Source organism: Rhinoraja longicauda, chromosome 30, assembly GCF_053455715.1.
Source record: "Rhinoraja longicauda isolate Sanriku21f chromosome 30, sRhiLon1.1, whole genome shotgun sequence".
Classification (NCBI taxonomy): Eukaryota; Metazoa; Chordata; class Chondrichthyes; order Rajiformes; family Arhynchobatidae; genus Rhinoraja; species Rhinoraja longicauda.
In genome coordinates, this window is record NC_135982.1 from 11,175,034 (window position 1) to 11,200,915 (window position 25,882).

At 45.0% G+C, this 25,882-nt stretch overlaps 1 protein-coding gene across 1 annotated transcript; it reads right to left on the reverse strand.

Moving 5' to 3' along the window:
* Positions 1–7,338: 7,338 nt before the first annotated feature.
* On the reverse strand, positions 7,339–23,605 carry LOC144607904 (trypsin-3-like). Its single transcript, XM_078425032.1, has 4 exons — positions 23,565–23,605; positions 16,845–16,989; positions 9,430–9,696; positions 7,339–7,488 (listed from the first exon to the last, which is right to left on the reverse strand). Exons 2-4 carry the CDS (start codon positions 16,920–16,922, stop codon positions 7,339–7,341), a joined length of 495 nt encoding a protein of 164 aa, XP_078281158.1. The 5' UTR covers positions 16,923–16,989; positions 23,565–23,605.
* Between the last annotated feature and the right edge of the window lie 2,277 nt (positions 23,606–25,882).

Consider the following 25,882-nt stretch of genomic DNA (forward strand, 5'->3'; position numbering starts at 1 on the left):
CTTGACTCTATAAGGTGCGGGGTCGGAGGTGTAAAGGTATTCTGAGGGAGAGTTTTTTAACAAAGTGAGCAGTTAGAATCTGGAACACACTGCCTGAGGAGATGTTGGAGTCAGATATCCTCACACCACTCAAGAAGCGTTTCAACAAGCACTGGTCAAGACAAAAGAAGGCTCGGGCCTCTCTGAATCTGGGAAGATTGGGATTTCTGTTTTGTGTGTGTCGTTATCATCATAGAGATTTTCACTCATTGAGTGTGTAGAAAGGAACTACACGTGCTGGTTTATTCCGAAGATTGACACAAAGTGCTAGAGTAACTCAGCGGGTCAGGCAGCATCTCTGGGGGAAAAGGATGGGTAACATTTCGGGTCAGGACCCTTCTTTAGACTGAAGGACCGAAGAAGGTTCCCAACCCAAAATGTCACCCATTCTTTTTCCCCTGAGATGCTGCCTGACCCGCTGAGTTACTCCAGCACTTTGTGTCTATTTTCACTCATTTGAAACCAACTCAGTAATCTGTTATGCTGAAAGACTTGTGTCTTTACAGACCAACAAAAGATCGTCCATTGGATCAGGTATCTTAAGTTAAGGAAACTCTTGTGAAATCCAATCCCAGCACTATTTAAAGATAAAAGTGCAGTCTGTGAGTTTGTGTTGTATTTAGAAATCCTGGAATATAAAAGGACTGACACAGAGAGTGATATGACTCGTCAAGGATTGAGTTAATTAAGAATTCTATCAGTTGCAACCTTAGACTTTCAATTAGGGAGAAGGAGGTGTGGAAATTTACAGCTTGCTTTGTTGGTTCGTTTTCTTGGGGTATTTTCAGAACAGATTTTGTACCATTTACAGCTTGTGATTTCACAAGTGCCTCTGATAATAACCCGAAGCAACAATAACTATGATGTAAAACAGATTCATTGAGAGGGTGTGTCCAGAGCAATTCTGCCAAAGAATAGAGGGTTGCACTGAAAGATTAATGGGACAATTCTTTCAAAAAAAATGTAAAAGCCAAATATCCTCTTTGCCAAAAGAATAATGACTCCATCTGCTCCCTGTTATTTCTATTTGCCCTGATGCATCAACATGCAAGCCGTTATCTTGCAACGACTGCACCTTGCATTGGTCTGCTTCAAATACCAGTGGGAGGTTTTCATAAGTTCACGTTCATAAGTTATAGCAGGAGAATTAGGCCATTCGGCCCATCAAGTCTACTCCACCATTCAATCATGGCTGATCTATCTCTCACTCTCAACCCCATTCTCCCCATAATTCCTGACACCCGGGCTAATCCAGAATCTGTCAATCTCCAAATTTAGTCCCTGTCACTTTCACTGAAGCTGTGAAATGCATTGAACCTCAATGTGTCTTGGGTCTTTTGTGGAGATGTAAACGTCACTGTTTGCATAATGCAACATAAGTCGATGTAGAATATCTGGGAATATTTATTTAACATAGAACACCACAACTTGGTGGGTCAAGCAGCATCTCTGGAGGACATGGATAGGCGATGTTTTAGGTCGGGACCCTTCTTCAAACTCAACCCAAAATATCGCCCATCAATATCTGAGGAAGGGTGTGCTGGCTCTGGAGAGGGTCCAGAGGATTTTTCCAAGAATGATCCCAGGAATGAGTGTTAACATATGATGACTGTTTGACGGCACTGGGCCTGTACTCGCTGGAGTTTAGAAGGATGAGGGGGGACCTCAATGAAATTTACCGTATAGTGAAAGGCTTGGATAGAGTGGATGTGGAGAGGATGTTTCCACTAGTGCAAGAGTACTTCCGCTGGAGGTGGGTTGTAGACATTTCATAGCGTGATTGACCGCGTCGCTATTTGGAGAGCTAGGAATTTGCAGACAAAGTTTGCGTCAGGCCATAAAGATGTTAGAGGCAGCGGAGCAAGGCAGTAGGTGGAATTGGTAGAGAAGAGATAGTGTCAGTTGGGGGCAAAAAGGAAATGTATAACATGTGGTATGTGTATTTCTTTGTAAGTGTATTCTGTGTAAGTGTATCCCGGTTTTATGCAAGGTTGATATTCATGGTGTTACGAGTTTAATGATGGGCTAGGATAAGTGGAAGGTAGGACGTGAGTGTTTAGCATTTGTGAGAGTGAGTTAATTGTCTGCAGTTTCCTTTATTTAGTAGATACTGGTTGCACAGATGGTGAGAGCAGGTATTGAGGGGGGTTGTTCTGTGATGCCAAAACCAACTGTTGAGCCTTCCTGAGCCTTCCTAACTCAACAAAAACACCAGTGAAGGGAGGTGCCCATTTGATAATCCCAATGGTATACTTACATCTACACTATGGTTTTTTTTTAATGAGCTTGTTAACATGTAGTTAGCTAAATATTCCAAATGGAGTTAATTATTGTCCTTAGCACAAGTTGGTATAATCAGTTTAGATACCACTTTGGCTTTGGGCTTGATTTTCTTGGTTGAACGCTTCTAAGGCCCCCATCGGTCATGGCTGACCACGGGTGATGCATCCTGGTTGTTAGCTGCTTGCTCCAAACCTCTAGAGCAGCGTCGATGTGTGGTCAGATGCAAGCCTGGGCGATGTCATATGCAGGACAGGCTGTTGCCCATGCATCACGTCTCCCTTCTCCACGTTGCTGATCGATCCAAAGGAACAGCAGAGCCGTTACAGTTTGGTGCCAGTGCCATCGCAGGAGCTGCCAGAACGAGGTTGTAGACAACGACCAACGTCGAAGGCTTGACCTGGTGTTATAGCACGTACTTTGTGTTTTAATTGCAATTTAACATCTAGCCCAGCTCGTGACTGCTGTGAACAGGGCAGCTGACAACTAGGGAAAGTCCATGTGAGCGCTTGGAAAGACAGCTGACAGGAGGGAAAGGGGAGTAAGAGACACCTGTGGCTGACAAGGGAAGTCAAGGACAGCATAAAAATTAAGGAGAGGAAGTATAACATAGCAAAGAAGAGTGGGAAGACAGAGGATTGGGACTCTTTTAAAGAGCAACAAAAGTTAACTAAAAGGCAATACGGGGAGAAAAGATGAGGTACGAGGGTAAACTAGCCAATAATATAAAGGAGGATAGCAAAAGTTTTTTTAGGTACGTGAAGAGGAAAAAAATAGTCAAGGCAAATGTGGGTCCCTTGAAGACAGAAGCAGGGGAATTTATTATGGGAACAAAGAAATGGCAGACGAGTTAAACCGTTACTTTGGATCTGTCTTTACTGAGGAAGATACACACAATCTCCCAAATGTTCTAGGGGCCGGAGAACATAGGGTGATGGAGGAACTGAAGGAAATCCACATTAGGCAGGAAATGGTTTTGGGTAGACTGATGGGACTGAAGGCTGATAAATCCCCAGGGCTTGATGGTCTGCATCCCAGGGTACTTAAGGAGGTGGCTCTAGAAATAGTGGAAGCATTGGAGATCATTTTTCAATGTTCTATAGATTCAGGATCAGTTCCTGTGGATTGGAGGATAGCAAATGTTATCCCACTTTTTAAGAAAGGAGGGAGAGAGAAAATGGGTAATTATAGACCAGTTAGTCTGACATCAGTGGTGGGGAAGATGCTGGAGTCAATTATAAAAGACGAAATTGCTGAGCATTTGGATAGCAGTAACAGGATCATTCCGAGTCAGCATGGATTTACAAAGGGGAAATCATGCTTGACAAATCTACTGGAATGTTTTGAGGATGTAACTAGGAAAATTGACAGGGGAGAGTCAGTGGATGTGGTGTACCTCGACTTTCAGAAAGCCTTCGACAAGGTCCCACATAGGAGATTAGTGGGCAAAATTAGAGCACGTGGTATTGGGTGTAGGGTACTGACATGGATAGAAAATTGGTTAATTAGGGGATTGGACACAAGATAATTAGGGGATTGGACACATTAGAGGCAGATAACATGTTCCCAATGTTGGGGGAGTCCAGAACAAGGGGCCACAGTTTGAGAATAAGGGGTAGGCCATTTAGAACGGAGATGAGGAAGAACTTTTTCAGTCAGAGGGTGGTGAAGGTGTGGAATTCTCTGCCTCAGAAGGCAGTGGAGGCCAGTTCGTTGGATGCTTTCAAGAGAGAGCTGGATAGAGCTCTTAAGGATAGCGGAGTGAGGGGGTATGGGGAGAAGGCAGGAACGGGGTACTGATTGAGAGTGATCAGCCATGATCGCATTGAATGGCGGTGCTGGCTCGAAGGGCTGAATGGCCTATTCCTGCACCTATTGTCTATTGTCTATTGTCTATTGTCTATTGTCTAAAGCAAAGAGTGGGGATAAATGGGTCCCTTTCGGAATGGCAGGCAGTGACCAGTGGGGTACCGCAAGGTTCGGAGCTGGGACCCCAGCTATTTACGATATACATTAATGACTTAGATGAAGGGATTAAAAGTACCATTAGCAAATTTGCAGATGATACTAAGCTGGGGGGTAGTGTGAATTGTGAGGAAGATGCAATAAGGCTGCAGGGTGACTTGGACAGGTTGTGTGAGTGGGCGGATACATGGCAGATGCAGTTTAATGTAGATAAGTGTGAGGTTATTCACTTTGGAAGTAAGAATAGAAAGGCAGATTATTATCTGAATGGTGTCAAGCTAGGAAGAGGGGATGTTCAACGAGATCTGGGTGTCCTAGTGCATCAGTCACTGAAAGGAAGCATGCAGGTACAGCAGGCAGTGAAGAAAGCCAATGGAATGTTGGCCTTCATAACAAGAGGAGTTGAGTATAGGAGCAAAGAGGTCCTTCTACAGTTGTACCGGGCACTGGTGAGACTGCACCTGGGGTACTGTGTGCAGTTTTCGTCTCCAAATTTGAGGAAGGATATTCTTGCTATTGAGGGCGTGCAGCGTAGGTTCACTAGGTTAATTCCCGGAATGGCGGGACTGTCGTATGTTGAAAGGCTGGAGCAATTAGGCTTGTATACACTGGAATATAGAAGGATGAGGGGGGGATCTTATTGAAACATATAAGATAATTAGGGGATTGGACACATTAGAGGCAGGAAACATGTTCCCAATGTTGGGGGAGTCCAGAACAAGGGGCCACAGTTTAAGAATAAGGGGTAGGCCATTTAGAACTGAGATGAGGAAGACCTTTTTCAGTCAGAGAGTGGTGAAGGTGTGGAATTCTCTGCCTCAGAAGGCAGTGGAGGCCAGTTCGTTGGATGCTTTCAAGAGAGAGCTGGATAGAGCTCTTAAGGATAGCGGAGTGAGGGGGTATGGGGAGAAGGCAGGAACGGGGTACTGATTGAGAGTGATCAGCCATGATCGCATTGAATGGCGGTGCTGGCTTGAGGGGCTGAATGGCCTACTCCTGCACCTATTGTCTATTGTCTATTGACCTCTGCTGGAGCTGCTATGGGTTAGCTCCTCATTGCAGCAGCGGCCTAGATCGTAAATAGTCTCGCTGCGCCCCTAAAAAGCTACAACAAATAATAGAAAGATACCCCTGGAGTCTGCAAGAGCAGGGGGCGGAAGAAAACTCACAGGTGGATTACCCGGCGACAGACCATGGAACGGAAAAGGCTATGAGTGGGATTAACGCATCAGTGATGGACTGCAGCAAATAGTTTGGGAGAAACAGGTCATACCAAGGGTTTGGCGTTGCCTGAGCCGGCTGCCTGCCCCTTTTCCGGGGTGTTGTCCACGCCTGGGTGGTGTTGGAGAGGGACTGTGCGCCGGCCACGGGCACCCTGGGAGATTTCCAGGACCATTGGGCACCGTGGGGGGTTGGATGTATCCTGGATAGGGATTGTAATATAATTGTGTAATAGCTTCATTTGGTATATTTGTTTATATTGTATTCTGGTGGTGGGTTCTGCTTTGTTTTAAAAGGGTTTGACATAGAGCAGGGGGAATTTTCATTCCCATGGAGAAAGAGTCTTCATTTAAGGTAGTTGTTTAGGCCTGTGTGTCTCCTCAATGTGGAAGGCAAGATATTCTTTACTATAGTGGCACAGAGGCTAAAAGTTATATTGAAAGGTTAATAGATACTGCAGTGCAGAAAGGAGGAATCCCAGGTTTTGCAGGTTGCTTAGAACACATTAGTCTAATTTGGCACCGGATTCAGACAGCCAAGCTTGAGAAAAGAGATTTGCATGCAGTGTTTTATTGGCCTGGCAAATGCGTTTGGCTCTGTACCACATAGTCTTATTTGGAATGCTTTTGAGTCCTCTAGAGTTCCAGAATCGATAGTAAACTTAGTGAAAGCATATTTCCAAGATGTCCAAATGTGTTTTAGTACAGTAGACGTCACAACAGCGTGGCAGGGACTAGAGATGGCCATTATGGCAGGGTGCACCTGAGGTATATGTGGAGTTTGCACATCCTCGGTGGGTTTCCTCCGGGTGCTCCGGTTTCCTCCCACATTCCAAAGACATGTGGGTTTGCAGGTTGATTGGCCTTTGTAAATTGCCCCCAGTAGGTAGGGCAAAATGCTGGAGTAACTCAGCAGGTCAGGCAGCATCTCTGGAGAGAAGGAATGTCCCTTCTCTCCAGAGATGCTGCCTGACCTGCTGAGTTACTCCAGCATTTTGTGATACCTTCGATTTGTACCAGCATCTGCAGTTATTTTCCTACCCAGTAGGTAAGGAGTGGATGAGAAAGTGGGATAACATAGAACTAGTGTGAACGGGTGATTGATGGTCAGCATGGTGGGCCAAAGGGCCTCTTTCCATCATGTATCTCTAAACCAAGCTAAAAAAAAACTAATAGTGCTTTAGCCCAACATCCATGCCTCCACAGAAACAAGAAATCAAATAAATATTTAATTGTTGTGATGTTAATTCATCCTGCATTTTAATATGTAAATAGCTGTGAATACAGAGAGTATTTGATTTACATAGACCCAGCAACACCATAAATATATAAAGGTGAACACCATTTTGTGTAGAACTTGTGAAAAGTTTCTATCAAAGTAAACTTACAAGTAACAGACAGTTTATTTTCATTAAAAAAAGTCACCCTGAAATTAAACATTAAGCTATACATCAGGCAATCTTATGGTAGTTTAACATAACTTTCTCAGTCAAATGTAAATGTTCTACTTTCAGTTAAATTTCAATAAAGTCTGCTTTGAGCCGTACTAATGCGCATTTTCAGAATTATGGTGTTTTAGTTGGTACCGCCAAACATGATTTGGAATAAAGCTTTCCAACAATTTCAGCCCCAAGGGAAACTCGAACTTCTGGAGTGTCTCCATCAGTCTCACCTCCAAAGGCCTGAATTGGCTCCATGTAAGTTGAATTGATCTATGATAAACTTGTACTATCAAGTAGCTCAATAAAACTTGACCAGTTTAATTTTGTAAATATTTTGGCTGGGTAAAACTCCAAGAAAGCTAGCAAAAATGAACAGGAGGAGAAAATTGCCATTACGATCGGTTGATGGTTCTATTGATCCAGTTACGGAACCTTGCCACAGCTGTGTACACCCCAGGATAACTACCGTCTCCACAAAGCTTGCCCCAGGATACTATTCCATATATTCTGCCTTTACAAACCAAAGGGCCACCGGAATCCCCCTGTCAAAAAAATATAGTTAATAGGCAGGATTTTTTAACAGGTATTAGAACATAACAAACACCAATGGGCAGAATTTGTAGTCTACACAGGGTGGCATGGCGGTAGAGTTGCTGCCTCACAGCGCCAGAGACCCGGGTTCCATCCTGACTGCGGGTGCTGTCTGTACGTTTCCCCATGGGTTTTACCCGGTTCTCTGGTTTCCTCCCACACTACTAAGACGTACAGGTTTGTAGGTTTATTGGCTTGGTTAAATTGAAAATAGTCCCTAGTGTGTGCAGGATAGTGTTAGTGTGCGGGGAACGCAGGTTGGCACGGACCTAGTGGGCCGAAGGGCCTGTTTCTGCGCTGTGTCTCAAAACTAAACTGGCATAGGCGCGAAGATTGGACTTGCTTTTGCAAATCTCCTGATTGCATCTTGTTTGTGAGTTAGCTTCCTACTCAAAATGGGGAGAACATTCTGCAGGGTCTTAGGCAAGGGGCGAATCCCATAACAAGCTGCAATAACTCATCTCTGGAATGTGGGTGGAAACCGGAGAAGACCCACGCGGTCACGGGGAGAACGTACAAACTCCATACAAACAGCACCCATGGTCAGGTTCAAACCCGGGTCTCTGGCGCTGTAAGGCAGCAACTCGCCCCTTACACCGTTGTCCTGCCTGTCTGTGTGGAGTTTGCACGTTCTTTCTGGGACCGTCTAGGATTCCTCAAGGTGCTCTGGTTTCCTCCCACATCCCAAAGACATGGGGACATAGGTAGGGAGCGGATGTGAAAGTGGGATAACAGAACTACCAACCAGTAGGTGTACCGACAGGGCCGGAGCTGTACCTGGCAGCCGCGCCCACAGCCAGTCTTGTCTTTTTCTTCATTTACTGTTTTGGTCTGTGTTTACTTGCATGTTTTTAGTGTACCTTTAGTGTTTTTATTATGTGGGGTGGGGGTTGGGGGAAACCTTTTTTTATCTCTTTCCTTGGCTGATATGCGAGTTTTTCATCGTATCTCCATCTGTACTGCGGCTTTAACATCGTGGAGCTGGTGGTCCCTTTGTCAGGGATCGACTGCGGGAGCTCCAACCGCAGGAGCTTTGACTGCCCCGACCGCGGGAGCTTCGACCGCCCCGACCGCAGGAGCTTCGACCGCCCCGATGCGGGAGCTTCGATCGCCGACTGTGGGAGCTTCGATCGCCCCCATCGTGGGGGCTTCGAACGCCCCAGTTGCAGGAGCTTCGATCGCCCCGATTGCGGATGCTTCGATTGCCCCGACCATGGGAGAAAAGGAGGAAAGAAGAATCAAATTATTCTCTTCCATCACAGTGGGGAATGTGAGGTCGCCGAAAAAACAAGATGGCCGTGCTGCCTGCACTGGCGAGACCTCGGAGGGAGTGCCGTGATCTCGGTGTTTTGCGGAGACGTGGCTCCATGAGGACATCCCGGAATCTGGTGCGAGTGGGGACGGCTTTCTGCCTGTTCGGGCGGACAGGGACTGCAGAGAGAGTGACAGCGGTCGGTCCAACTCTGGTCACATCACGGTGAAGGAGCGTGTGTGTGGCCCGGACACTGAACTGATGGCTGTGGGTCTCCACTTCTGCTGTGTGCCCTGGGGATTCCCACACGCCGCTGTAGTGGCTGTTTAAGTCTGTGTTTAATTTTTATGTGGTTATGTATCTTGTTGCTTTTTTGTATGACTATTTGGCAAATCAAATTCCTTGTATGTTTACATACTTGGCTAATAAAATGAATTACAATTAGTGTGAACGTGCGAAGACTTGGTGGACATGCTGTATCCCTGGAATACCATGTTGAAGCGTGACCTGATAGAAGTATATAAAATGATGAGAGGACAAGTGGGACCAGCTTAGATAGGGCATCTTGGTCAGGTGGAGGAGTTGAGCTGAAGGGCATGTTTATCTACCGTATGACTCTATGGAGTAAAGGTTGTACTACCTGGCAGGAATCTTTGCCTCCTGCTGGGAACCCAGCACAGATCATGTTGGTGGTGATGTTGCCATTGTAGGAGTCAGGCTGGTTACACTGTACATTGGGCACGATGGGCACTCTCACTGCCCTCAACTTCCTTGCCACCGCATTCCCATTAGGATTGATGTAACCCCATCCTGACACGCGGCATAACGTGTCTGCTCCCAGCGACGAGCTTCGACGAGGCAGGGGCACGATACCCACGAAATAGTTCAGTCTGGCAGGTCGTGAGAGCTGTTTGAGAGGCAGCACAGAGCACGGTCAGAGGTAGACGTCACACTTAGCCGGCGTTAGTAATAGAAATGTGTGTGTGTGTGTGTGCATGTACACACAGGTGGGTGAGCATGTGTATGTGAGAGCATGTGTGTGTGTCTGTGTTAATGCACATTGGTCACAATGCGTGTGTTCATGCATGCTTGTGAGTATATGTGCACATGGGTTTGTACATATGCATGTGTGTGTACATATGCATGTGTGTTTGTACATATGCATGTGTGTGTTTGTACATATGCATGTGTGTGTTTGTATGTATGCACGTGTGTGTGTGTGTGTGTGTGTGTGTGTGTGTGTGTGTGTGTGTGTGTGTGTGTGTGTGTGTGTGTGTGTGTGTGTGTGTGTGTGTGTGTGTGTGTGTTTCAACGGCCAGCAACAAACACAATTTATAAGGAAACTTTAAGCAACTAAATCGTTCAAACTGATCAATACTAATTTATAAACAAGATTTGACCCTGGGTTTTCTACAGTAAATAGCAGAGGGTAGAGTCTCGCAACGTGACACTTAAGTAGCCCAAACCAAATGTATAGATGATTCATCTGCTCTTCAAAGACTGATTCTGGAACTTCCCTGTAAAACGTTGTTTCAACTCAGTGAGCAGTTTAGTCACCAGACACAGTCAAGAGTCAAGACACAATCCTGTGATGGGCGACAATCTTTAAGTGAAAACAATCAGTGTTCAAACCAGAACTATCAATGTCACCCAACTTTCTCTCATATTTTCTTTGAAAAAGAATAAAGCAAAAATATATTTAATGTATTTACAGGTTTTACCGACTGAACCAAGTTGCCAGGTGGTGCTAGAATTACGGTCTTGGAATCAAGACTCAAGAGTGTTTAATTGTTATATATATCGCCGACAGAATAATGAGATTCTTACTTGAAGCAGCATAACAGGCTTGTAAACACAGTCCATAGATAATAGAATAGACAAAAACTCAATAATAACCACATATTTGTGCAAAACTAAAGTGCAAAGTTCTCACTGCAAGCAAAGTCAGTCAACGGTTCATAGTTGAGACAAGTGATATGCAGTGTTCAAGAGCCAGATGGTTGTTGTGAAGAAGGTGTGCCTGAACCTGGTGCTCATGGTTTTCAGAATCCTATACCTTCTTCCCGATGGTAGGGGTGAAATAATAGCATGGCCAGGGTGGTGTGGGTCAACCATGATACTGGCTGCCTTTTTGAGGCAGCGCCTCCTATAGATTCTTTTAGTGGTGGGGAGGTCAGTATCTGTGACGGACCAGGCTGTGTCTGCCACTCTCTGTAATCTCCTGCGTTCCTGGGTGTTCGAGTTGTCAAAACAGGTCATATGCTTTCTACCATACACCTGTAGAAGTTAGAGTATTTGTCAATATAATGAATTTCCTCAGTCTTCTGAGGAAGTAGAGGCATTAATGGGCTTTCTTTGTGATTGCAACAAGGTGCTGGGCTCAGGACAGATGTTCAGAGATATGCACACACAGGAACTTGAAGTTTTTGACTCTCTCTCTGAAGTCTGAAGAAGGGTCTCGACCCGAAACGTCACCCATTCCTTCTCTTCTGAGTTGCTGCCTGACCTGCTGAGTTACTCCAGCATTTTGTGAATAAATACCTTCGATTTGTACCAGCATCTGCAGTTATTTTCTTATACTCTCCACCACCAAATCATCAATGAAGACAGGTTTGTGGATCCTCAGCTTTCCCCTTCTAAAGACAACCATCAACTCCTTGGTCTTGCTGACGCTGAGAACTAGATTCTTCTTCTGGCAATTTTCAATCAGATTATCAACCTCCCACCTACACTCTGATTAATCGTTTCCCGTTATTTGTCCAACAATGGTGGTACGGTCGGCGAAGTTAAAGACAGTGTTGGAACTGTATTTGGCTATGTAGTCACAGGCATGGAGTGAGTGGAGCAGGAGAACAAGCACAGCCCTGAGGTGCTCCTGTGCTGACAGTTCTTGAGGAGGAAGTGTCGCTACCTATTCGTACAGATTGTGGTCGGCCGATGAGGAAGTCAGGGGTCCAGTTGCGTAGGGATGAGCAGAAACGCAGATCCTTAAGTTTAATTTAGCAGGGATTGTTGTAGAATTAATTGTCCACCTCTGGACATAGCAAGAGTCAATGTGAGATAACGTCTGCTACGTCTCATGATGAGTCTTCGTGAACAACGGTTGGACTCATTTCAAAACCATCTTCACTCTGGCTATCTTCTTTACTATTCTCCTGGGAATCGTTCACAAGAACCAAGTGGTCACTGTAGACGTGTCAAAATTCCGTTCCAATTTTCACAGGATAATTCCTGGACTTGCATGTGTGTTATGCACCATCACCATAGCTCTGATCTGCCAGGAGGTCTCGGTACACAACCTCTGTTGTACAAGGAGCCCTGATACTGTGCTGGTTTGAATCACCTCCTCTCCACTTTCCTTTCCAACCTGGATTATAAGAGGCTTAATTTCATGCTGAGTCATCTGTTCATCAGGGTTTCAGCAGAAATATTACCTATTGTACTTTTCACCTGGAGTCTATCCTGTGGTGAAGTGCGATGTTGCCTTGCAGCTAAGGAGAAGTGTTGCAGATCAATGCCTCACGGATAGCTTGGTCAATCTTCCATATTCAATATTCCTTAGCCAATACCTTCTTCCCCGCTTGTAACACGGTGGTCAGGACAAACAGGGTCTTCTTCCATGGTTCTTTCTGAATTGTTCAAGCCGAACTAATCTGAGCTGTGAACCGTGCCTCAAGAAGGCGGCATCTATCACCAAGAACCCCCATCATCCGGGTCAACGTGGTTTCTTCTTTCTGCTATCACTAGGCAGGAGGTACAGAAGCCTCAGGTCCCACACCACCCTCTTCAGGAGCAGCTACTTTCTGACATCCATCAGGTTCGTGAACCAACCCGTACAACCTTAATCCTAACTCGGCAACGGAATATCCCTTGCACTACCATGGACCTATTTTCCAATTGTGTTTTGCACTAGTGTCTTGTTTCGTGCAGACTTTTTATTTTTACTGTCATGAAGAATTTATGTGTACCATATGTATAATTTATGTTTTTGTGTGTTGTCTGAGTCTGTGGGCCTGTGTTGCTGCTGGAAGCAAGGTTATCACTGTATGTGTACCGCACCGTATATATGACAATAAATATGGCTTAACTTCTTCAGGATGTCCATGTGTGACGATCTGGTATATATATACTGGACATTAACACTACCTTAATTTCCTTACTTCTAACTACTTCAAATTAACACTGAGATAGTTGCCCCACTTTGACAATAATCTCTAACTTTTATGGGTAGCTTGGTCAATCTTCATAAGCAATGCTTCCTTGACCAGCTGAAGTGATCTGCCAGCATCCAGCTTGAAATTGCTGGGATTGTCTTCTGCAATCCTGATATCCCATTCAGCTGCTGACTGTCTCTTTTGTGTCTTTGTTGATGCCAACCCAATAGACAAATCCTCCATTCATTGCCTTTACATTAATGATGCCTATGTGTTGTGCCTCTGTCATATTGGTTTGCATTTCCTTGCTCTGGCCTTCTCATCTTGAGATGTGGGTAGGGGTGATTGCTCACCAGCCACCACTTCTGTAGGGGTCACTTCACAAACTCCAAAGAGCCCTACAGTCTTATCCCAAAAGTGGCACTAAATCAAGAGCGTTTAATTGGCACATGCACTGGGACCAGAACAATAGAATTCTTTCACCCTGTAGCTTTACAGGAACATTAAAGGTAACAACACTACCAGTAAACATACTTTCAATTATCAGTCTGAAGAAGGGTCTCGACCCGAAACGTCGCCCATTCCTTCTCTCCTGAGATGCTGCCTGACCTGCTGAGTTACTCCAGCATTTTGTGAATAAATACCTTCAATTATCAGTTAATCTACATAAACCAAAAGATTATCACCTGATCCACTTTCTCCAGTACTTCATGCTGTCAAGTCTGTGAAGAGTCCTAACTGTATCTTTCCATTACTTCCACAGGTGCTGATTGACCCATCGGGTTCCTTCAGCGTTTTGCTTGAGCGTGCAGCATCTGTAGTTCCTGGTGTCTCTGGGTTTTCATCTACCCGAGTTTGCAGTAAGGAGGGTATTTGTGTCACAGTGCCTGTCAATCCCTCTGCTGACCACTGAGGATGGTGTAGAGGATGTTGTCTTTTGTTTAGTTATGTTTAAGTATTTTCACCTGTGTGTCATTGTCATTTGTGTTACCTATTGAATTCCCTATTTAAGCGCTGATGTTAATCTCCGTCTTTGCTCAGTCTTGTATTTTCTTCATGTAGAGCCTTGTATTCTTCTTGTTCAGGAGTTTCCTCATGTGACCCTTGTACTCTTGTTGTTCAGGATTTTCCTCACACCGAGCCCTGTATTCTTGTTTAGCAGGATTCTAGTGAAATTCTTTTTGAGTTTAACTTGCTCCTAACTCCAGCATCTCCTCCATGCTCTCATCTCTCAATATTGTTACAACTTCCAAAAGACTGCCAAGATATTTATTTTTTTGTGCATGATCTCCATGCTCTTTGATACCCGTGTCTAAAGCCTGCATGTTACTCCAGAAACATACAAACACAGTCGTGACACATTCATGATCAATGTGCTTTTCTAGTCCACTTTCAATACTTCCTGCCACCCTCTCAGAGCTGGTCTGTTGACATAATCAGCTGCTATAATCAGTGGCCTTGTGGTTTGCCCATTGTGGAGGATGACACTTTCATGGCTAATATTCCTGCCTAAGATTAAAGCATCATGTTATCCTTAACACACAAGATGGTTTGGAGAATCCTAGATGCCAGTTCCATGCCTGGGGGTAGGCGAGGACCTCCCATTTTGTGCAGATACTTTTCACCTACATTCCTATATCCTTCATTGGAAGCAGTGGTGTGGATCTGTAGGTGGACGTTGCCCATTGGCCCTCTTACCCAGGAACAATCAGCATCCGTACGCCTGGAAAGGGAGAAGTAGCGAAGCACTGGACAATGGGAGAGGTAGCACCCAAGCCAAAAGACATCCGATGGGGTGTTAGCTGTGAGGAGAGCTTGGATAACCTTGGATTATGAAAAGATATGTAGGAAAATAATTGCAGATGCTGGTACAGATCGAAGGAATCACAAAATGCTGGAGTAACTCAGCGGGTCAGGCAGCAACTCTGGAGAGAAGGAATGGGTGATGTTTCGGGTCGAGATCCTTCTTCAGACTGATGTAATAATATAATGATATAATGGAAAGATACAGTTGGGACTCTTCACAGGCTTGAGAGGCATGAAGTACTGGAGAAAATGGATCAGGTGATAATCTCCTGGTTCAAGTAGAAAAACTGATAATTTAATGTATGTATATTTGTGGTGTCGGGAGCTGAGGGGAGACCAAATGGAAGTATTTAAAATCATAAGAGGCATAGATCAGTTGTCAGAATCTTTTTCCCCTGGTGGCCATGTCAAAACCAAAGGACATGGGTGGAAGGTGAGAGAGGAAAAGTTTAAAGGAGGCCTGTATGCATGATTTTTTTGATACGCAGAGAGTGGTGGATGCCTGGAACGTGCTTTCAGGGGGTAGTGGTGGAGGTAGACACAAAGAGGTCATTTAAGAAGCTTTTAGATAGGCACATGGATTTGCAGGGAATGGAGGGATCGTGCGGCAGGGAATAGTTTGGAGATAGAGACCAAAAACAGGCCTTTTGGCCCACCGAGTCCGTGCGGACCAGCGATCCCAGCACAATTACATTATCCTACACACACCAGGAACAAGTTTACAATTATAATAAGCCAATTAACCTGCAAACCTGCACACCTTTGGAGTGTGGGAGGAAACTGGAGAACCCGGAGAAGACCCACCTTGGTCACGAGGAGAACGTACAAACTCCCTACAGACAAGCACCCATGGCCAGGATCGATCCCGGGTCTCTGGCACTGTAAGTGCAGCAACTCTACCGCTTCACCACCATACCGCACAGTAAATAGATCACGAAGAAATAAGAAGAGGGTTACTCAATGAACCAGCATAGACACAATGGGCCGAATGACATCCTTCTTTGCAAAGAGGAAATATCTGAGGTTAGTTGACATAGTTCAAGCCAGACACATTGCACAACTCTGTACATTGGATATATTGGTCCTCAGGCACCTTCTTACCTTTACGGACATTGGATATGTTTGCCCGACCAACAACCAATAAGTTATTGTATTTAAATAAGACAGTGGAAATCCTTGATTGAACAAAGGCAAATAGGAGACATCCTTCGAACGCAGTGCCATCTAGCCATGAGGTGTATCTTTGGTCTTGGAAGCAGCGGCTGGTGAGTGGGACTATATTTTGCGAGGGTTTTACCTTTGATTTTGGAACACATGCACGTAAACAAATTCTGAATGCTTTCATATCTTGTGCGTTTGTCAGCGGACATAATACGAATTCAGATTTGGAGATCTTTAAACAAATTATTAAATTATTAATCTCTGTACTCTGATTACAAGGACGCATGGATGTTGTAAACTATGTTGTAAAGTCGTTACCGATTTTAATTGTCAACGAAGAGTAAAATGGATATTTGACACAGATCTCCTAAAACGTAGGTGGTGCTAGTCCAATGCACTATCCTTGGCTTTGTGAACTTTACCTGATTGCGGCAGACATTACAAACCCGTGTTTAAAAAACTCATTAATTTTGAACTCTTGAATCCAAGGTTGTACAGAGGGTCGGTGGAAATATTTGCTGAAAGGGCTGTTTCAGTGAGGGAAAACATAATGCACCACAAGGATTAATTACACTCTAAATAGGTCAGCAGAACCGGTTGCTTGTTCCTTCATCGTTTGAGGGCATTGGGAAGGTTTTACAAGCTGCCTCACTCCAAAGTGATACTTGCTTACAAAATCTCTGCTTGTTTAAAGGCGCATTAGTATGTAGACTCGGAGGAGTCTTACAATAGAACTCTCCGTCGATGGGTGAACAGTGGATATTAGTGAATATGAGTGAATATTAAAGGAGAATGGTTTATTTTGCATCAGGATATATTGCTTGACGGATACATTACACAGCTTTGAGCGGTTTTCTCCATAGTTGAGAAGACATGAGTTGTTCACAGATTTAACACTTACTAAGGTTCAGTGTTTACACAAGCAACAATTTACCTTAATCAACATGATGTCAGAATCTTTGCTCTCTGGGTTGTATTGAGGATGGGGAATCATCTTAGTTGGGTGAAACATTTGTTCGGTCCCTTCATATCTGTTTAATGAGTGTTCCCCTGCAATTATCTGCACAGATTCAGCACCTCTGTAATGAAGCAGGAACACAAAGTTATGCATTAACGCAGTCTCTTCATTACTGTAATGGGAAGATGTTTGACAGGGAATTCTACCAACCCAGCTTTGCAGTGTGCAGCTGTGAGAACCCATCTTCGGTGGATCAAAGACCCTCCACAATAGTGAACTCCTCCTGGTCTCTTCAGAGACACTTGGTATCTGATGGAATGAGGCAACACTGAGTACCCACCAACAATGCGCGACTGGCCTAGAGTTGAAACAAACCTCCAAATTATACCGTGCAGGAAGGAACAGACACCGAACAAGGGTCTTGACCCTTATTCCTTTTCTCCAGAAATGCTGCCTGACCCGCTGAATTACTCCAGCATTTTGTGACTCAGTTTCCCTCTCCCCTGACTCTCAGTCTGAAGAAGGGTCTCGACCCCAAACGTTCGTCACCTATTCCTTTTCTCCGGAGATGCTGCCTGACCCATTGAGTTACTCCACTTTTTTGTGTCCATCTCCAAATTATACCGTTTGATCGTGTTCTTACAAAACCAGCAGATGCGTTTACACCAGCTGATTACAAATGCACCAGAAACTCCGTGCTGTAATGGGAAAGAGTGTTCTAATGTTTGTTATTCCAAACTTACAGCAATTATTTGTATCTAATCAGAAATTTTAGCTCTGAGAAAAATAAGCAGCGACTTATCATCCAGTATATACGGTATACAATTTCTTGACACAGCTTTAAACATTTTAATTATAGACCACAACATTAACAAGGAAATGTGAAAGTAGTTCATGGATTTTTCTCCCAATTAGAAATGGACCATGGTATTACAATCAGGACTCGTACAGTTTTATCAAATTATGAAATGTTTGACGTTAATGATCAGACACTCACCGTAAGTCGATGGTAACTTTGAGAGGCAGAGCAACAGGATGTAAAGGTTGGGGACATTCATTTTGTGTTCAGGAGAGGCACGATTGAAACTTCCTACTGCAGCTTAATACATACTGAACTCACTGTCTGGGAACGGCATGTCAAGTGTTCTTTTATCCAGTTACTGAGTTTTCACAGCAGCTCCACTTGTAACATTAGATTATTGTAATTAACTTTAAATGGGAATCAGTAAAATCGCAATTAGGCACTGCCAGCGTGGATCAAATTTGGCTGTTTGAGGTGAAAGTGATAACGTTTCATTTCCCCATCTACCTCCTCCACCGCTGCTTCAGTCTGGCAACAGTCCATTTAATTCTGAGTGCCAAATGTTCAAAGTAGCAGGTTAAGCTTTGCAAAGTAGAGGAGTTTGCAATCGAGGGGTGTGTCCCTCTTGCAGGCTGATTGCACACATTTAGCCGCAGTAGGGGTTTTTTTTTCCCTGAGAGATGAAACTGCGTGAAGAAAAGCTTTGTCTTCGAATCACACCCGTCTCCTGTTACGGAATAAATCAATTAATTTTAAGAGATTTCCAACCGAAGTTATTTTCAAAAGGTATGGGCCGCACAACTTCTACCGAAGAAGCCTGAAACACAACAGCTGCAATAAGATCCATTCATTCAGGGACAGGTTGTAAATTCTTCCTCCAATCCGCATGCAGTGGGGATTAGACAATAGACAATAGACAATAGACAATAGACAATAGGTGCAGGAGTAGGCCATTCGGCCCTTCGAGCCAGCACCGCCATTCAATGTGATCATGGCTGATCATTCTCAATCAGTACCCCGTTCCTGCCTTCACCCCATACCCCCTGACTCCGCTATCCTTAAGAGCTCTATCTAGCTCTCTCTTGAATGTATTCAGAGAATTGGCCTCCACTGCCCTCTGAGGCAGAGAATTCCACAGATTCACAACTCTCTGACTGAAAAAGTTTTTCCTCATCTCTGTTCTAAATGGTGTTAAACTGTGGCCCCTGGTTCTGGACTCCCCCAACATTGGGAACATGTTTCCTGCCTCTAATGTGTCCAACCCCTTAATAATCTTATACGTTTCGATAAGATCCCCTCTCATCCTTCTAAACAAGCTGGGTCAAAACGAAGCAGGAAGGAACACGATACATGGGACAAACTAACTCCAAGGCAATCGAGACAGTTGCCCTGGTAACTGGCTTCTTTCCCTGAACTGCAGGCCTCAGTCAACCTAAATCCAGAAGTCACAATAGAGCAGAACATTTCTAAGTGGAATGTTGACATGAGGCAAGAATGAACAAAGTGCTGGAGGAACTCAATAGGTCAGGCAGCATCTGTGAAAGGAAATAGCCAGACCAATATTACTTAAACCCTCCTTGAAGAGTTCTTACCCGAAACGTTGTCTGTCTATTACCTTCCACAGATGTTGCCTGACCTGTTGAGTTCTTCCAGCTCCTTGTGTTTTGCTCAAGATTCTAGCATCCGCAGTATCTCGTGTCTCCAATGTAGAGTTTGACTAATAAGGGCATGTAACTGAATTTGTGGATTGATTACATTTGTGCTGATTGCTTTACTATTGTTTTTAATGGTGTGCCAACATACCACTATACACGCACTGACATACGCACTGACACACGCACTGACACACACACTGACACACGCACTGACACACGCACTGACACACGCACTGACACACACACTGACACACACACACTGACACACACACACACTGACGCACACACACACTGACACACACACACTGACACACACACACTGACACACGCACTGACACACACACTGACACACGCACTGACACACACACTGACACACACACACTGACACACGCACTGACACACACACACACACTGACACACACACACTGACACACACACACACACTGACACACACACACTGACACACACACACACTGACACACACACACTGACACACACACACACTGACACACACACACACTGACACACACACACACTGACACACACACACACTGACACACACACACTCTCTGACACACACACACTGACACACGCACCGACACACACACACTGACACAACTGGATTTTTCTTTCCAGAGCATCGAAGGCTGATGGGAGACCTGATAGAAATGTGTAAATTATAAGAGACATAGATAGGGCAGACAGAATCTTTCTTCCAGGTGGAATTGTCAAAGACTAGAGGGTTAGCTTTCAGGTGAGGGGGGACAAAGTTTAAAGGAGATGAGCAAGCAAGTGTTTTTAAAAGTTTTTTTGCTAGCATTTATTTCGCGAGGGCTTGTATACAAAAAATAGGGATGTAATGCTGATGCTGAGGCTGGTCAGGCCGCATTTGGAGTATTGTGAGCAATATTAGACTCCATATCTGAGGAAGGATGTGCTGGCTCTGGAGAGAGTCCAGAGGAGGTTTGCAAGAATGATCCCAGGAATGAGTGGGTTAGCATATGATGAGCGTTTGACGACACTGGGCCTGTACTCGCTGGAATTCAGAAGAATGAGGGGGAATTTCATTGAAACGTAGAGAATAGTGAAAGGCTTGGATAGATAGAGTGGATGTGGAGAGGATGTTTCTATTGGTGGGAGAGTCTAGGACTAGAGGTCATAACCTCAGAATTAAAGGACGTTCTTTTAGGAAGGAGATGAGGAGGAATTGTTTTGGTCAGAGGATGGTGAATCTGTGGAATTCTTTGCCACAGAAGGCTGTGGAGACCAAGTCAGTGGATATTTTTAAGGCAGAGATAGATAGATTCTTGATTAGTACGGGTGTCAGAGGTTATGGGGAGAAGGCAGGCGAATGGGGTTAGGAGGGAGAGATAGATCAGCCATGATTGAATAGCAGAGTAGATTTATAGTGTAAGAAAATAACTGCAGATGCTGGTACAAATCGAAGGTTTTTTACTTCACAAAATGCTGGAGTAACTCAGAGGTCAGGCAGCATCTCAGGAGAGAAGGAATGGGTGACGTTTCGGGTCGAGACCCTTCTTCAGACTGATGTCAGGGGGGCGGGACAAAGGAAGGATATAGGTAGAGACAGGAAGATAGAGGGAGAACTGGGAAGGGGAGGGGAAGAGAGGGACAGAGGAACTATCTAAAGTTGGAGAAGTCAATGTTCATACCGCTGGGCTGCAAGCTGCCCAAGCGAAATATGAGGTGCTGTTCCTCCAATTTCCGGTGGGCCTCGCTATGGCACTGGAGGAGGCCCATGACAGAAAGGTCAGACTGGGAGTGGGAGGGGGAGTTGAAGTGCTCAGCCACCAGGAGATCAGGTTGGTTAAGGCGGACTGCAGAGTAGATTTGATGGGCTGAATGGCCTTATTCTGCTCGTATCTCTTATGATCTTATGATCTTAAGCAGAAAGTGGTGGGTGCCAGGAACATGGTGTCAGAGGTAGTGGTGGGGGCAGATATGATATTGGCGTTTAAGAGGCTCTTAGATAGGCAGATGGACATTCAGGGAATAGAGGGATATGGATCATGTGCAGGCAGCGGAGATTAGTTTAACTTGACATCATGTTCTGCACAGATGTTGTGGACATAACGGTTTATTCGTGTGTATACTGTTCTATGTTGTGTGTTCAGGTTCATTTCTTAATGGAGATTACCGGAGCACAATCAGTGTCAAAAAAGATGAGCTGATTAACAATGGGTACCTATAACAGATAGCACTGTTGATTTTTATATTATGTTTGTAATGACTGATGTATCTGTTAGCATGGCCCTGGAGGTGTACTGTTATCAGTGGTGTGTGAGCTGAATTAATGGAGCACACTGGTGCAGCTAGCTGAGCTGTTGGCCCACAGCTCCTGTGAGGTGGGCTCAATCCTGACCGAGGGTGCTGTCTGTGTAGGGTCTGCATGCTCGCGCTGTGACGGTGGGCTTCCTCCGAGTGCTCCGGTTTCCTCCCACATCCCAAACTCATGCAGGCTGGTAGATTTGTAAATCTGTGGAATTCGCTGCCTCAGAAGGCAGTGGAGGCCAATTCTCTGGATGCTTTCAAGAGAGAGATAGATAGAGCTCTTAAAGATAGTGGAGTCAGGGGGTATGGGGAGAAGGCAGGAACTGGGTACTGATTGTGAATCCTAATCTGAGGAAAGACATTCTTGCCATAGAGGGAGTACAGAGAAGGTTCACCAGATTGATTCCTGGGATGGCAGGACTTTCATATGAAGAAAGACTGGATAGAATCGGCTTGTACTCGCTGGAATTTAGAAGATTGAGGGGGGATCTTATAGAAACTTACAAAATTCTTAAGGGGTTGGACAGGCTAGATGCAGGAAGATTGTTCCCGATGTTGGGGAAGTCCAGAACAAGGGGTCACAGTTTAAGGATAAGGGGGAAGTCTTTTAGGACCGAGATGAGAAAGTTTTTTTTCACACAGAGTGGTGAATCTGTGGAATTCTCTGCCACAGAAGGTAGTTGAGGCCAGTTCATTGGCTATATTTAAGAGGGAGTTAGATGTGGCCCTTGTGGCTAAAGGGATCAGGGGGTATGGAGAGAAGGCAGGTATGGGATACTGAGTTGGATGATCAGCCATGATCATATTGAATGGCGGTGCAGGCTCGAAGGGCCGAATGGCCTACTCCTGCACCTATTTGCTATGTTTCTATGAATGACCAGACATGATCACATTGAATGACAGTGCTGGCTCGAAGGGCCGAATGGCCTACTCCTGCACCTATTGTTTTTATTGTCTATTGTCTATTAACTGACCTGTGTAAATTGACCCTAGAGTGTGGGTGAGTGGTCGAATTGGGGGAGAGTGCTCGGGAATGTGGGCAGAACAGAATAGTGTAGTAACAAGGAATTACAGATGCTGGCTCATACCAAAGATAGACACAAAATGCTACTGAATGGTCCCGACCCGAAATGTCACCTATTCATGTTCTTCAGAGATGCTGACTGACCCACTGGTTTTTTAGTTTTTAGTTTAGAAACAGGCCCAGTCCGCACCAACCAGCGATCCCCACACATTAACACTATCCTACACACACTAGGGTCAATTTACACTTATACCAAGCCAATTTACCTACAAACCTGTACGTCTTTGGAGTGTGGGAGGAAACTGAAGATCTTGGAGAAAACCCTCGTGATTACGGGGAGAACGTACAAACTCCATAAGACAGCTACCGTAGTCGGGATCGAACCGGATCTCTGGCGCTGCAAGCGCTGTAAGGCAGCAACTCTACCGCTGCGCCACCATGCCACAGTACTCCAGCATTTTCTATTTTTAGGATTGGTGTAAGATTGATAGCTGGCACTGACTCGGTGGGCTGAAGGTCCGTTTCTGTGCTATATCTCTCTGTGACTTCAAAACACACAGAAAACCCCAAAGTACATCAATTGAACAACGAAGGCCTAGATTCTCTGCTGGTTGGTAAAGCACCCGTTGCAAGGTCAACTCATTTACCATCGGTCCATGTTTTTCCAGAACTAGAGAGCTTGCTAAGAATTTCATTTTCTTTACTTCCTCCGTCAGGTACTAATAGACTTGAGCAAGCTAGGCTACTGGAGTAAATACAAATCCAGTGCAATTGATTGGAAAGCTTTCTGAAATGCCATATATCTGCATGCCATTAAGTAATTTATTTATCCATAATACGATGCATATATATATTGTGATTTCTAAGCAGCATTTTTGAAGTACGAATGTACAAGATCTTACAAAAACTGGAAAAATATTTACCATTTTTCAGAATTCCTGGACTTGAGGGCTTCCACTATAAGGACGTTGGAGAAACGGATTATTTTTTCTGGGATATCAGAGGTTGAGGGGAAATCCGATACAATTTTATAAAATTGTGAGAGGAAGACTTTTTTCAGAAGTTTTTTCCCAGGGTGGAAACGTGAAAGATTAGAGAGCATACCTTTAAAGTGAGAGAGGCAAAATTTAATGGATATGAGACCAAGTTGTGCCCAAACCTCTCCTGCATTGGTTCAGCACCCTCTCCTCCCCACTCCCCCCTCCCCTCTCCCCCTCCCTCACTCCTCCCCCTCCCTCCCCTCCCTCCTCCCCTTCCCCTCCCTCCACCGCCCCTCCCCCTCCCCCTACCCCCCTCCCTTCCCCTCCCCCCTCCCTCCTGCCTCCCCTTCCTTCCTCCCCTCCCTCCCCCCCTCCCCTACCCTCTCCCCCTCCCTCCTCCCCCTCCCTCCCTTCCCCTTCCCCATTCCCCCCTTCTCCTCTCCCTCCCCCTCCCCCTCCCTCCCTCCCCCCTCCCCCCTCTCCATCCCCCTCAACCCCCCTTATCCCCCCCCTTATCCTCCCCCCTCCCCCCTCCCTCCTCCCCTCTCCCTCCCTCCCTCCCTAGGAGATAGATTTAAACTTTAAATATGAATAACGTTAAAAATATATATCACTGATTTCAATGAAACTTCTTCCATTAGCACCAAAGGGATGATGGTGAGTAAGGTGGGCCTAAAATTGTCGCGCTATCGTGGACCGTTTTGGCTGTAGTTCAGGAACAAACAAACGAGAGTTTTAGTATATAGATATGTGGTGCAGGTTTATTTTACATAGAGGGTGGTGTAGTGGGGACCTGGAACCTCTGCCATGAGGCAGATACGATAGTGGCGTTTAACAGGCTTTTAGATAGACGAGGGGGGGAAGATTTAATAGGAACCTGAGGGGTGACTTTATTGTACAAGAGGGATGGGTATATGTAACAAGCTGCCGGAGGAGGTTGTTGAGGCTCGTACTATCATAACGTTTGAGAAACATTAAGACAGGTGCATGGATAGGATAGGATTAGAGATATATGGGCCAAATGCGTGCACGGGGCACTGGTGTAGATGGGACATGTTGGGCCGATGGGCCTGTTTCGGCACTCTATGACTTTGTATCTATGAAAGGCATCTCATGAGATCAATCCCCAGTTGCTGATTCTCCAAAGACCTTCCATCGAGCAGGGCACAGAAGCATCGCACGATAGAATCGCTAGGTCCCAGCCTATTATACGCCTTATTTTTTTCCGGAATAATACAATGGAATTGGATTCCCCGCCTTCACACTCGGTGATAAAGGACGTAACTCTAGAATCAGTTCAGAAAATCATACATTTACGAGGGTCCAATTGAGTTCCTCTCGCCCTCAGGCTAGCCTTGGACAGAGCAGGAACAATCGGATTACCCTGGTAATGCAGCAGTGTCATGTTACTGGCATATATAATGGCAGCAAGTATGATGCTTGTCAGTTTTAGCGTTAGGGTAACCATCAAACCGGATCATAGAGTGCAACGCTGGTTGGTCAGTCCTTAAAAACGTCGTCCTTTTCTCAAGGTATGTCTATCTCATTGGAAAACAAAAAAAAGTAATTCAATGGAGATTAATTTAATATAGTTGTGTAATAAATGGTTAAAGAAAACAGGGCACGGTACAAGTTGACTGACAGTAAGTCATTCTGCTCTCTCTATGGTTCACTTCAAGTTTGCTTATGGCATATTTGATGGGGGCTTTGTTGAGATCCACAGCAGTCAAAGCTGAGGAAGGAACTGCAGATGCTGGTTTAAATCGAAGGTAGACACAAAATGCTGGAGTAACTCGGCAGGACAGGCAGCATCTCTGGAGAGAAGGAACGGGCGATGTTTCGGGCCGAAACCCTTCTTCAGACTGAAGAAGGGTCTCGACCCGAAACGTCGCCCATTCCTTCCCTCCAGAGATGCTGCCTGTCCCGCTGAGTTACTCCAGCATTTTGTGTCTATATGCAGTAAATGCTTTCAATGTCTAACCATTGAGTATAAATTCGATGCTGGGGCCAGCTGCGGAATTTTTATTTTAATTTTTATTAATGTAAGTTTTAATGCAATGCTAACTTTTCATCCTCCAATCCTCGATTGAAGTTGGTCATTCCTTGGTGAACACTTGAATCTCATACTCAGAGATTTCATTCTGATTTTGGGGTTCGGTTTTATGAAGTTCCAATGTGGGGCTACTGCAACTAAGATCTTCAATGGGCTGTGACTTTGATTGCACTGAGGATTCTGGTTTTGGCACTATTATGATTACTTC